This window comes from Thamnophis elegans, chromosome 11 (genome assembly GCF_009769535.1).
Source record: "Thamnophis elegans isolate rThaEle1 chromosome 11, rThaEle1.pri, whole genome shotgun sequence".
NCBI classification, from domain to species: domain Eukaryota; kingdom Metazoa; phylum Chordata; class Lepidosauria; order Squamata; family Colubridae; genus Thamnophis; species Thamnophis elegans.
Genome location: NC_045551.1, coordinates 16,138,259 through 16,152,868, shown reverse-complemented (window position 1 = coordinate 16,152,868; position 14,610 = coordinate 16,138,259). Strand labels below are relative to the sequence as shown.

Genomic DNA, 14,610 nt, shown 5'->3' with positions numbered 1-14,610 from the left:
ACAAAGATGCTTTAATAAGGAAGAAAAAAAAGAAAGAAAGGAACTCAGGAAACGTGAGGCGGGTGGTTATTCTGTGTGCAAGCATTTCGGAAAGTAAGAAAAGAAAGGGAACTAGGGAGGAGAAAACAATCCCAAAAAGCAAGGCAGGTATCAGTCAACAAGCCATCAGTCAACAAGGCTTGCATTTTCTGTGCACAGGTGAGAAGCACAAGAACAGTCAATAATTGCAAACCACTGGAATCTGGACTGGAACTGCTTCAACAATGGCTGAGAGTGGCATAGAAGATAGGCAACTTTGACTTGCTATGACCTTAGTTTGACAACAGTATCCTGGTCTCCAACTCACCTGCTTCAGTTAACTTCACATTACTGTCTTGTAACTGTTTTCAATGTGGATACTGCAGCTTTTGATTTTAGCAGCTGACTCTTGCCTTATCTGTGTAGAATGAATAAGAATAGGTATCTAAACGTCTGTTTAGATACCTGTTCATACGGTATAACCTTTCTAGGCCCAGGTCTCCCCACCACGCTATTTGAGAGCACTGACTAAAAGGAGAAGAAGCTGCTTCTTAGTGTGCAGCCTTCTTTCTGATGGTGGGCATTATCATTGCACTACCACTGAGGCAGCAGACAGCAACCAACCTAAGGACTAGAAGCAAAGCAGAGTTCATTTTCCCAGTCGCCGGAAGCTGCCTTTCTGCATGCTTGAAAGGATACAACAGGAAGATATCCCATTGCTCTATTTTTGCTCTTTCGTCAATAAAGAGGAGATGGGGGGAACCAATAGCTCCACCCAGTGTCGACTCTATCTACATCCCTCCTCCCTTGGCTGGAGAGCGGAGCCAATGGACGTGCGACTAAGGCGTGTTCCAGCCGGCGTGGGTGGATGAGAGAAGAAGCATGTTAGTGGGGGGCTGACAGGCAGAGAAAAAGCTCGCGTTTAGATTTTCATTATCCATCATGGCATCCAAGTGCCCCAAGTGCGACAAGACTGTCTACTTCGGTGAGTCTTTTTCTCCTTCTTTGCATTATTGTATTCCTCGGAGCGTGTATCTCTTTCTGTCTCTCCTGTATTAGTGTTTTCTAAATCCTGCAATTTAGAGATTTGAGTGCTTTATACCAGTTAATAGTGGTGCTTGGCTCTGTTTTTCAACAACACATTCCGGTTCTCTGCCCTGGCTGAGAAACTGCCTTCTGGGAACACCCAAACTATGTTGGGAGGGCTGGAAGGAGTGTCAGCCTCCTTTCCAGGGAGTTTTTTAGCTCAGTTTCTTTCCCCTCTCAAAAGTGCATCTCTGAAATAATTGTTATTGATTATATGGGAAAAAAAGAATACACTTTGCTGTGAGACCCCCAACACCAGCCAGTGTAAGTGATATCTCAATTCCCTTTGTTATCTATCATCACTCCTCACTTTGAGATATTTTCAAGTTGATGACTGAGATGCTCTTAAAACAAGAACAGATCTCCCTATGGAAGTGCACTATGATTTTCCTAAATCCTTGTGGATTAAGATTAAAAGTTTTTAATTTGCAGAGGAAGCAAGAAAACATCATTTTTTTTTCTTAAAAATCAAACAGTTCCTCTGTCTCTCTAGCTGCTTCTTCCAAGATTTTAGGAGTGGTTCAAATTCCCCTCTTCAGCCATTCCCATTTATTCTATCTCAACCACACCCAAAGCTATTGCTGCATTTCTGTGGTGTCCATGTCAGCTTCAGCCATGGTAAAAAATAGAATCTCCATTTTCATAACCAATATAATTCTAAATCTCAAAAGTTACAGATAAACAGAGAAATATATCATTAAAATACTCTACTTGGAAATTTCTTTAAAATGTATGGCTGGTAGATGTTGCAAACAGAACAGAGAGCTCCAGAAGTTCTGCCCCACGCATACTGAAAATATTTTTTTTTTTTTTAGGTTTAAAAAAATCCCCTCCTTTCCATATTAATTCCAGAGCCTGATAACTACTTTTCAAGAAGAAAAACTTCTATCTCAATCAGTTCTGTCTCATATTCAGAGTACATTACTATTTTTCTCACTGAGGCTGATGTTGCTGTTGTGTTAGTAGCACATCTGATTAGTCTCTGTTCTTGTTTAAAATAAGGCATTTTAACGGAAAGCTGCTTCACTAGCAGGACCTACCCAGCCCAACAAATATCTATTGGAACAGAGCTTTGCTTTCCTATATGACCTTAAATATTTGAGGGTGCATTGGTTGGAAGGAAATTGTCAATTTAAGCATGACATCAGTTTGGTCTAGGAGTTAAGGCATGGCTTGAATGAAGAGACCATGAGTTCAAATCCCGTCTTGGCCATGAAAATCAACTGGGTTGGGTAACCTCAGAATAGTCACTCTCTCAGCTCAACTCACCTGTTGTTGTGGGGAAAACAGGAGGAGGAAGGTGTGTTGGATGTGTTTGCTGCCTTGAATTGTTTGTAAAAATAACAAAGGCAGAAAACAAATTCTGTGCAAGTACAGGTGTCTCTGTAAGACAATAGTTGGTCATCTTGTTGCACCTTTACAAAAGTATCTGTAACTGGTCTGTTCCCATTCTTTTTGTTGGAAGCAGCTTCTATGTGAGAAGATGAGAAACATACATGTTTAAGTCAAATAGATATTTTCTATTATTGCAAAATATATGTTATCCTTAAAGACCAAAAGTGTTCTCAGAATGGTTTATAAATATCCTTTATTAAAGCCCTAATTGCCAAAAGCAGGTAGGAAAAGCACTGAAAATTTGGAACTCCTATAGTGAACAAGACATTCTGTACATGACATGAAAGTATGGAAATGTTGTAAAAGATCATATTCTCTAGTGTTTATATATTAGAAAATAAGGAACTCTGACAGTAGTACAGATTAATGACCATAATTATGTGTTGAACTGTGGCCAGCATTTTACGGGCTCATTATTTTTTTGTCTCTTACTGAATTTAATTCACATTTATATTGGTTATTTAGGACTTGACAATCTTTGTTCTTTGTGATTTTCAGAGCCTTCAAATATGTGGTCATATGTTACAGCAATATATTTGTGAAAGATTATCAAATTTATTCTTAAACCATGTTTTCTACCCTGCTGGGCCACTTCAGACCTCTCTCTGCATTTCCTGCCAATCTACATTGCAGAAAGGAATAAATGGCTGATAATTGATTGATTGATGCAGTACTAAAATTGACAATAATGTAGTCTCAAGTGCAGTTACTATTGGAAGAAAAATCAGATCCAATCAAAGTTGCTGAAATAAAGTAGAGGGAAGCTGCAGGAAAGAAGGTCTCCATTTATTTGGTAGCCAAAAACTTCAATGACAGCAGCATGTTTTTGGAGTGGTTGACAAAATGAGGTTGAGAGTAGGTAGTTTTTTATACATTCTTTGGGGCTTTGTGATTGAGATGTCTGTGTAAGAATATGTCCTTTAATATTTTAACGTCTGTTGCCAAATTCCTATGGAGTCGTGTAGGGGGTCATGGCTGGTTCTACAGGCAAAAGGGAAAATGCTAGATGTTTGTCTGAGCTAATTGTGTCAGTTTGGCCTATTGCTTATTTAGGATTTCTAGCTGCTCTTTGCTTATGAATAGATTGGCCCAGTCTTTCTGAATGAATACAAGTTCTTCATTCCTAAAGACTAGCCTCTTCAATAGAATAGAATAGAATGACAGAGTTGGAAGGGACCTTGGAGGTCTTCTAGTTCAAGCCCCTGCTTTGGCAAGAAACCTGGCCTATAGCATTTCAGACAAATAGTTACCAAATCCCCTCTTTAAAACTTCATCCATTGCTTCTTGTCCTGTCCTTAGGTGCTTTGGAGAATACCGTAGCTTGATTCCCTCTTCTTTGTGGCAGCCCCTGAGATGTTGGAACACTGCTATCATGTCACCCCTAGTCCTGCTTTTCATTAAACTAGACATACCCAATTCCAGCAACCGTTCTTTGTATGTTTTAGCCTCCAATCCTCTAATCATTTTTGTTGCTTTTCTCTGCACTCTTTCTAGAGTCTCCACATATTTTTTACATTGTGGTGATCAAAACTGGATGCAGTATTCCAAGTGTGGCCTTACCAAGGCATTATAAAATGGTATTAACACTTCATGTGATCTTGATTCTATCCCTATGTTTATGCAGCCTAGAACAGTGTTGGCTTTTTTGGCAGCTGCAGCACACTGCTGGCTCATATTTAAATGATTGCCCACTAGGACGCCAAGATCCATCTCACAGTTACTACTATTGAGCGAGTTACCACATATACTGTACCTATGTGTTTTGTTTTTCTTGCCTAAATGTAGAATCTTACTTTTTTCACCATTGAATTCCATTTTGTTAGATAGCGCCCAATGTTCAAGTCTGTCAAGATCCTTCTGTATCTTAAGCCTATCTTCTGGGGTGTTGGCTATTCCTACTAGCTTGGTGTCGTCTGCAAATTTGATGAGTTCCCCATCTATCCCCTCACCCAAATCATTGATAAAAATGTTGAAGAGTACTGGGTTTAAAACAGAGCCTTGGAGTACCCCACTGCATACATCCCTACATGTAGAGGCAGTTCTATTGAGGACTACACATTGAGTGGTGGTTGGTCAGGCAGTTACGAATCCATCTGGCGATGATGCTGTCTAATCCACATTTTTCTATCTTACCAAGTAGGTCATGGTCTACTTTATCAAATACCTTACTGAAGTCCAAGTAAATTATATCGACACCATGTCTCTAGTTTACTAATATTGTCACTTTGTCAAAGAATGCAATAAGTTTTTTTGGCATGATCTGTTTTTGACAAACCAATGTTGGCTTTTGGTTATTACATTGTTTGCTTCTGGTTCATTGCTTGATTGTCTTTTCAAGAATCTTCCCTGGTATTGAGGTCAGGCTGATAGGTCTGTAGTTTCCTGGATCTATTTCCCCCCTCCTTTTTTTGAAGCTCTTTTTCAGTCCTCTGGCAGTTTCCTGATACTCCATGATCTTTGAAATATATTGTTCAATGGTTCTGAGATCACATCTGCTAGTTTCTTCAGAACCTTACATGGGGCAGCCCTTGAAGAGTATTCGGAGACTTCAACTCGTCCAGAACGCAGCCGCGCGAGCGATCGTGGGGGTGCACCTCAGTACGCCCATGTTACACCTATCCTCCGCGAGCTGCACTGGTTACCGATCAGTCTCCGGATACGCTTCAAGGTGCTAGTTGTAACTTATAAAGCCCTTCATGGTATTGGATCTGGGTACTTGAGAGACCGCCTGCTGCCAATTACCTCCCACAGACCCATTAGATCTCACAGGGTTGGCCTCCTCCGGGTGCCATCTACCAGCCAATGCCACCTGGCTATTACCAGGGGGAGGGCCTTCTCTGTGGTAGCTCCGGCCCTCTGGAATGAACTCCCCGCAGGGATTCGGACCCTCACCTCTCTCCAGGCCTTCCGAAAAGCCGTCAAAACCTGGCTTTGCCGGCAGGCCTGGGGGTGATGAGTTCCCTCCCCTCTCGACATGTATGGTTGTGCGATTGTTGTCGACTTTTATTATTTGTATTTTGTTTTTTATGTTCCCCCTTTTTTCCCCCTTTGAATTGTTCGCCGCCCTGAGTCCTCCCGGAGAAGGGCGGCATACAAATAATAAAATACAAATACCAATACCTTGGAGAATAATCAGAGGTGGTATTCAGCCAGTTCTTACAGGTTCTGGTAGCGGAAATTTTGAGTATTTCAAGAGAACTGGCAAATAGGCTGGTCCTGCCCCTGCTGCCTCCCAGCTGATCTTCTTTTGTTGCCCTGAGCAGGAGAACAGAGCTGGAAAGCAGGTTAGTGGGGTGGGGAGGGAATGGGGATTTTGCAGTATTCTTCCCCTGCCATGCCCACAAAGCCACACCCATAAATCCATGCCACGCCCACAAAGCCACAACCACAAAACTGGTAGTAAAAATGTTTGAATCTCACCACTGGGTATAATCCATCTGGTCCTGGTGATTTGAACTTGTCTAGGGTGGACAGGTGCTCACTTACCATTTTCTTCCCTATTTTAACTTGTGTTCCTAATCTTGTTTTTTGAAGTACTATTTTTGATAGATTGGGCTGTTTTTTCCCTTTGTGTAAAGACAGATGCAAAACATGAGTTAAATCTGCTTTCTACCTGTTGCTTGTCACCTTCTTGCCACTTTCTCCCACCAATGGACCAATGGCGCCCTTGACTTTTTTCTTGTTTTTAACATGTTGAAAAATGCTCTTTTTTGTTATTTTTTTTACTTTTGTCTCAAGCCTTAGTTCATTATGAGCCTTAGCTTTCCTCACTTCATCTTTGCAGGGTCGGGCTATTTGCTGATATTCTACCTTAGTTATGTGCTCCTCTTTTTATACTTCTCCTTTTTGTCTTTCAATTTATCAGAGAGTTCTTTATGTAGCCATGCTGGTTTCTTTTGAGAGCAATTATTTTTCTTCTTCATTGGTTTTGTGCTAGACTGGGCTTTTATAATCTCACTTTTCAAAATTTCCCCAGCTTCTTGAGTTGTTTTCCCCTTGAGGATTCTTATCCATGGAATCCTTCCCAAACTCTCTAGTTTGACTGTTCTATTGCTTGTGCTTGCATGATGTTGAATTCCAATATTCCATGATCATTCCTCCTCCAAGGTTCTACAGCTTCAACATCTTATATCATTTCATCTGTTAGTGACAATTAAGTCCAATATGGCTGATACCCTTGTTCCTTTCTCTACTTTTTGGAAACAAAGTTGTCTTCAAGCTTCTGCTTGAGGCTCTTTTCCTATAGCAGGAAAACTGGGGTTGCTACTGGGGCTGCCTTTGTTAAGATTTTTTTCTCCTCTTCTCTTTTAGGGGAAATATTCTATCTTGCCTCTTTTTAATATTAAGAATAAAGAATATTTTAATCTGGGGAGGGGGTTCCAAATATGAGTAGAACTGTGATGTTGCATATGTGAATAAAAAGGAATAGAAGATATGAAGAAAGAGTATCTAAAACAGATTTCATTAGACTGGCCATCTAAATGTCCCTTAGTAATTAGAGATTTCTAATGAATAACAATCTTGACTAGTTTATTCTCTGAGTTATTAGTTGTTAGATGAGTTTTAAAAATGAAACGAAGGGCTAGTGAAAAGTAAGATTTTTTTACTGAAAAATCTACCCCATGCTCTTCAAGATGAAAACATCAAGATGAAAATATGCAATTTGGTATTTAAATGGATTCTCTAATGTCTTTATATTTCAAACGCTAAGTTCATAGTTGAAGAATGTTTGAGAAACACTGGTCTTAACTTTCATGGATTCTTTGTTGATTAAGCTAGTGGTAGGATTGAATAAGCAGCCAAATATTTATTTTAAACCACTATTCTTTTTCCTGCTCCTATCAAAGGAATGTTGCTTATCCAGAACCTAGGAAAACAATCTCTGTTCACCATTTTTTTTTCAATAGTAGAACATTGCTTTTTTACATTCAGCTAAACATCAATTCTATTTTGATCATCTGTTATGCACAAATTCTTTTTCCTTCCTGGAATTATTTGAGTTTGATAAATGTGACAACACAATACTCAATTTTCCAAACCCTTCCTGTAACTGAATTGTGTGCAACCCAATATGCTTGTTTCATTTTCACCATTTTCAAATGGCTATATTAATGAAGATAGGGTTTTTGTTGTTCTTTAAAGTTATTTACAGGAGTGGTTAAGTTTATTATGAAATATTTCTACATTGTTTCATTCTGAGAATATTCTTGAGCATAAAATTAGTATATTCATAGCATTTCCCTCTATGAGTGCTTTTGGAATCATTCCTGTAGAAAAATATCTACAGAAAATATAAAAGTCAAATTGAAATTCTGCATAAATTATGCAGAATCTTTGAGCAGTTATTGGCCTTCTTCAAATATAACAACATTGTACAAGGAATGGGCTGTTTGTCCATATGCAGCAGAAGAACACATTTTGGACTGAGGTTATCAACTGTCGTTACACATACTGTATGAGGCCAATTCACATTCCATTATTTATTGGATTTTGATTATTATATTGAAAACAAATCAAATCAGTATTTTTGGATACAATTTCATCTTATTTTAAATGTTTTTATTTACGTAGTTTCTGGGATATGTACTGTCTCAGCATAAAGGCAAACAAAACCTGGAATCAGGCAGTTTGGGGTTCCTATCATCTTGCTCAAGGAAAGAGAGATGTGTGTCCCAATGCTCAACAGAGCTTCATCTCCAGTTTGTAGCTTTCATATCATGAGGAATGCAAAGAAAATTAGCCATTTTTATATTAAATTCATTTTTTAAAAGTTATTTGGTGTATAGATTCTGCTACGCAGTACAATTGAATGTTTCTTAAGATACCTTTTCAAAATCATTTTAAGGGTGAGAAGAAGGCGGGGCTTAGCAGTGAGAAGATGGAGTTTTAGGCTACTCCTGAAATTCCTCTATACCAAAGGATTTTTGGACGGGTTCTTTGAACTCTAGCTGTCCCGAAGACGACAGTGAAGGTGGGGAGGGACCCAGGACCCCAGAGATATTCGCAAATCTCTGGGGGAGGGTATTAACTCCCCGTGCCAATTCCTTTTTGGATTAGCTGCGTGCTAACTGAAACTGCAGTTGCCCCTAAGAATGGAAGAAGTGATGTCATCTGGTAAGCTGATTTTATTACCTAAGAGAAACTGTTCGTGTTAAAAATTAAGCTAATTGAAAACCAAACAACAAGAAGATCTAGCGGCGAATTAGCTTTTTTAATGGATTTATGACTGGTGGTTACTTTACTTCTTAAATGCTTCAAGAAACTCTGCGACACCCTCCCCCCTCTGAATCTCCCTAAGTGGATTGTAAAACTTATCTCCTACTAATTAGCCCGTCACGACTCGACATTTTTATTACTTTACTATCTAGTTCTGTCTACAACTAGATAAGATTGACAGCCGGTAAGAGACTAAAAAAAAAAAAAAAAGTTAAAAGTGCTTTGAAGCCTGTGGGGAAAAAAAGAGAGCCCCTATTTTAATTACGACACATCATGGCGTCCCAAGATACCTCTAAGATCTCATTTCAGACTCTTTTCTCTGCGTGTAGAGGACTTTTTCATTCTTACCAAAGACTGGAAAGGAAATTGGATCAATTGATTCTAAAATATGAAGTTAAAACTGAGATCGTTGAATGCTTAAATGTTCCTGAAACACAAATGGAAAATGTGAGAAATGGTGTCTGGTCTATCTCAGAGGAAGAAAGGGAGGGGGAAGCTATAAAGAAGATTCATTTAAAGAGACAGTCTGCAGAAGGAATGGAGAATCCACCCTTGAGAATTAAAGTTAAATTGGGAAGCTTTATAAGCTTAGGACAACTTTATTATTTCATCACCGACATTCAGAATCTAAAGGTGCCGAAATATTTTTGTTTGGACTTGCTGATGGAAACATTTGGTAAATGGATCCAACGAATGGCTACTGGACGGAGGAAATTTTGCTGTTGGAGGGACACAGGCTGACAGATGCAATACAATTTAAAATCAGCTAGATCGGATTACTTTAATTTATAATAGATAAAGCTGAATAATGACTGATATGGATAGCAATATATATAATTTGGATCTGGCTGATAGATTGATGAATACAATTGAAAACTAGTTAAACCTAACTGTTTTCTTTTTGAGTAACAAATATTGCTGAATAATAATTGTTATTGATAGCAATGTATATAATGTGGAGTTGATATGATAACTAACAATTGGATATGAGAAAATGCCTTTAGATTATATATAAAGAGTATTAACTATAATAATTAGCACTGTTAAAAAACTAAGTAAAATCCATACAATCAAATATTAACCAATACTGGAAAATGTTATGATATATGATATAATTGAATATTATGGATCTTTAGCTAAAACAGAATCTAGATCGGATTACTTCAATTTGTAATAGATATAGCTGAATAATGACTGATATAGATAGCAATATATATAATTTGGAATTGGTTGATAGATTGATGAATACAACTGAAAACTAGCTAAACCTAATTGCTTTTTTGTGTAACAGATATTGCTGAATAATAATTGATATTGATAGTAATGTATATAATGTGGAGTTGATACGATAACTAACAATTGGATATGAGAAAATACCTTTAGGTCATACATAAAGAGTATTAACTATAATAATTAGCATTATTAAAAAACTAAATAAAATCCATATAATTAAATGTTAATCAATATTTGGAAGATGTTAAGATATATGATATAATTGAATATTATGGATGTTTAGTTAAAATAGAATATGAGGATTTGATGATAATAGAGGATTTTATAAATAAGTAAATGAACTGCCAGCATGTGTTATGGACTAATTCCTTAGCATAACTAAGGATGAAGGATGTTTAAATAACTACAATATTTAAAACCGGAGGTATAATGATGTTGATATGGTAAATATTCGAGTTAAGATATTTGAATTAATAGGAGTCAACGGAAGAGAAGCACCAAAACATGTTGTAACCAGTTGATATACTTCTTATTTTTTCATAATAGACACCTGTGTTTTGTTTTGTTTTTCTGATTGTTGTTTTTGTCTTTTTTTGTATTATTTGTAATTGATTGATATATTAAGAAAGATGTTGTACCAGTTTTAAACTAAAACTAAAAAACATTTAATTAAAAAAAAATCATTTTAAGGGTGCTATTTTGGTTAACATTTTTTCTTCAAACGAACAGAATACTGTGGAAACAAGTCAGATGACAACTGTTACACTTCCTCTATTGCCATCTTCATTGAAAACTCTGAGCACCAGGGGTGGGTTTCAAAAAATATTACTACCTATTTTGTGGGCGTGACCTATTTTGTGGGCGTGGCTTGGCAGTCATGTGACTGGGTGGGCATGACCAACGTGATGTCACTCACCAGGAGATGCCATGGATTGTGTAAAATGTGGTGAAGGTCATTTAACAATGCTCTTGCTTAGCAACCAAAATTTTGGGCTCAATTGTAGTCATAAGTCAAGGATTATCTCTGCCTTCCTCTGCATGGCAGCCTTGTCCTTAATAGCAATTTTCCTCTCTGTTAGAGGCACCAAAATAATCCAGACAATGTAAGCCTGCTGCAACAGGGGTTAGACTAGATGACCTCTGAGTAGCCTTCTAGCCCTAAATTGCTGTGCTTCTTTCTTTCTTTCTTTCTTTCTCCCTTCCCTTTGTGGGAAGCAACCAACCCGCCTCCCCCCCCCCCAAAATAAAATATTACTCCCAGAAAAGCTCATTCCACATTCTTGCCAGATAGAGATAATGAGATAATGGGCCTATAGAAAGTTTGGCTCCATTCACAAATAGGGAATAATCCAAACCCTTTTAGAAACACAAAGCCCATATTGCACAGACCCCAAAACTTCAAAAACCATATAAGAATCATTATCTTTTATCCAGCTGACCTAGAAACAAACTGCTGAATGTCAGTTTGCAAACCTCCTTCTGAGCAGCTTTTCCATTTAAAGCAGGTTTCAATTTAAAGTTTGCAGCATTAAGACTTGTGGACTGCAACTCTCAGAATTTCACAGCCAGGCATGCCAAGTTCCGATTTAAAGCAATAGCATTTGTTTTTCTCCTTTGCTGAATCTCGGCTGAAAAGTGAGTTTCCTCCCTCTCCCCCCTCCTTTTACTTTTTAAAACCTCTTTTCTCTTGCCTGAATCCGCAGGGAAAAAGGGCTTTTTAAAAAAAGCTTCTGATGGTAGAACAGGTTTGGGGCGTGGCCAAGCCACCATTACTACCGTTCCAGTCCTATATGCCAGATTTTCACTACTTATTTTACAGTACCATACCGTACCGGGAGGAACCCACCTCTGTCCTTGCCCTGGAGTGCGGTGGAAATGGAGATTTTACAGTATCCTTGGCCTGGAACGGGGTGGAAATGGAGATTTTACAGTGTCCTTCCCCTGGGAATGGGAAGGGAATGGGGATTTTGCAGTATCTTTCTGCTGCCACTCCCACCAAGCCAAGCCACATCCACCAAGCCAAGCATACAGAACTGGTAGTAAAAAAATTTGAATCCCACCACTGCTTTGCACCCTAAGGAAGTCATCATTAGTTCTACTTGGATAGTTACTGGTATTATGGTGTGATTTATCGGCAGGTTATTATCTCTTCTGCTGTCGCTCTCTGTTCTGGTCTTGGGGTCCTTGGTCAGAGTTCCTTCACCCTCAGTGAGAGAGGGGAACTCTACAACCTCCATTCTTCTGAATGTTATCTCTTTGGGCTTGGAAGGGTCTCTTTCCGTTCCCTCGGGTTTCCATGAGGCAGTCAGCAGCCTGATGACTCTCACTCAGTGCCACAGTGGCAAAGACTGGGGTTTGGCTTTGAAGACTCCAGTTTTTCTGGCCAAAAAGACTGTCAGTTTTCAGTTGGTACACACATGGTATCTGGCCAGGCCAATTTCTACCTCATCTGCCAGAACATACCAACCCTGGAAGGTTTGGGGTGCCCCCTTTGATAGGCAGGTATAGAGTACTTTGTTAGACAATCCCTCTTGGAAGCACTTGATCAGGCCAAGTTTTGGAACTCTTGAATGTAGACTGCGATGGACTGTTTTCTTTACTTGAGGCTTCTGATCCTGATCTGGGCTTTCTAGTTGGGAAGTGGGTCCTCAAACTGCTTCCTCAAGGCAGCTGTAAATCTGTCAAAATGGCACAATTCCACAGTATCATCATCATGGAGGGCCACCAGCCACTCTGCGGCCTCTCCCTCGAAGGCCATGGTGTCACACTGCACTCTGGCCAAGACATTTAGCAGGTCTGACCAATATTCTTTCATGTATTTCCTCACTTGGGTGAGGAAGAAGGTCAACTGTCAAATTTTACTCCTACCACCAATGGATGGTGATCATCCCCTCCCCGTGAGAGCAGCTTGGGTCAGTGCCTGAGCTGGTTAGACAGCGGCTGGATGGGCTGCACTAATGGTGGGTCTGGCCACTCTGGGAGGTTTTCAACTGTCAGCTTGTCAAAGGTCTCCATCAGAAAATTGTTTGCCTGTTCAAGTGCCACTGCATTGGTGTCTGGTTTGTCCAGCATGGCCTCATATGGCTTGGTGGCACGTTGGGCTTGAAAACAGCTCCCTCAGCTAAGAGTTACTGTCAGATCCATGAATCGGTCATTCTTCAGGGGAAGAGGGGACCCTTATACTTCCTTTAGACTTTTCTATCTTTCTTTCCTATATATCCTGTACCATGTAATTAATTGCTTTATAACTTCTAACCTGGTGTCCAGAGGCCTGGCATTTTCTCACCTTTCAGGGAGTGCGAGGGGAGGGAGGGACATGTGGACTGCATGGCTCAGGAAACGACCCTGGGAAAGTATTATTATTTTCCCAGAGCATCCGTTGCATCTGTTGCAAAAATATCTTCACACCTGTGGATTGGCTGAATCCACATCAGACTGTTGGGAAGGGACTCTAATTTCCTTTATTCCTATTGTATTGTAAGGACCCCAGATCCTGCTTTGTCTTCACCCACCTGTCACTCCTTTTTCAATAAAAGGTTCCTTTTGAAATGTTAAGTTTTAAGAGTCTTTACTTCCTTGATTAAGAAGAGGAGGCTGGGCCTTACAGTTACTCTGGGAGGAGATTTATCCCAGTCCTCCAGTCTCCCTACTCTGATTGACCACCAAGAATTTGGTCAGCTGCTTGCTTCTAGGAGAGATCTCTGCTTATTCTTCTAGCCTGGGTTACTCCTCATTGTCCCTCTGTCTTGAAGCAGCCTCCTACCAGGTCTCCATGTCCTCCTGCTCTCCTCCATGGTCTGAAATCTCTTGCATGATCTCTGTGAGTAGACTGTTACTGCAGATCTGGCTTAATATTAGACTTGTTCCAACTTGGTCATTTGGAAAGAAAGAGAGGTGGCGCAGTGGTTAAATGCAGCACTGCAGGCTACTTCAGCTGACTGCAGTTCAGCAGTTCGGCTGTTCAAATCTCACCGGCTCAGGGTTGACTCAGCCTTCCATCCTTCCGAGGTGGGTAAAATGAGGACCCGGATTGTTGGGGGCAATATGCTGACTCTGTAAACCGCTTAGAGAGGGCTGAAAGCCCTATGAAGCAGTATATAAGTCTAACTGCTATTCAACTGTGTCAGCCCTGTAGGCCATCTTTTTCTTTGGATCTTCAGGGCTGCCACAGTGCGGTGGGCAACTGGGAGTGGGGGATTTCACAGAGTGGTGGAGATATATAGCCATAACAACATTTTTTCTCTCTTAGCATCAAGGACATTCAACTTGCATCTGGAGTGGCACCTGGAGTGGCATGACTGGGAGGCATCTCCAGTTGGGATGCTGGATTGATTGGACCATGTGATGGACATGTGGGGACAGGGAATTTCTTTTGGGTGGGGAAAACCCAGAAGCTTTCAGAATTGAGTTTTTTCAGACGTGTCAATATGACATCTCTAATCAAATGGAACTTTGAGGAAATTCAAGCCTCGCAGTCTTCTTTTGTTGGGCTTGTTACTTGGAATCCTGATAGACTGTATTTGTAGCGAAAGGTGTATTTTTACTAAAGCCAAGTGTTTGCAAGTTAGGAAAAGCCAAATCTGAGGTTGGAGCCCAAAAACTTTCCCTGTGCCCAGGTCCACCCCCACCCAACTATCTCTGTAGTGTCCAACTGAATCCAAA

At 39.8% G+C, this 14,610-nt stretch overlaps 1 protein-coding gene across 1 annotated transcript in view; it reads left to right on the top strand.

Moving 5' to 3' along the window:
- Positions 1-870: 870 nt before the first annotated feature.
- LOC116514737 (cysteine-rich protein 2-like) overlaps positions 871-14,610 on the top strand; it is a 56,704-nt gene continuing 42,964 nt past the window's right edge. Inside the window, 1 exon segment of the mRNA XM_032226418.1 lies at positions 871-1,003. Within this exon segment, the coding sequence (XP_032082309.1) occupies positions 961-1,003 (43 nt within the window). The 5' untranslated portion in view covers positions 871-960.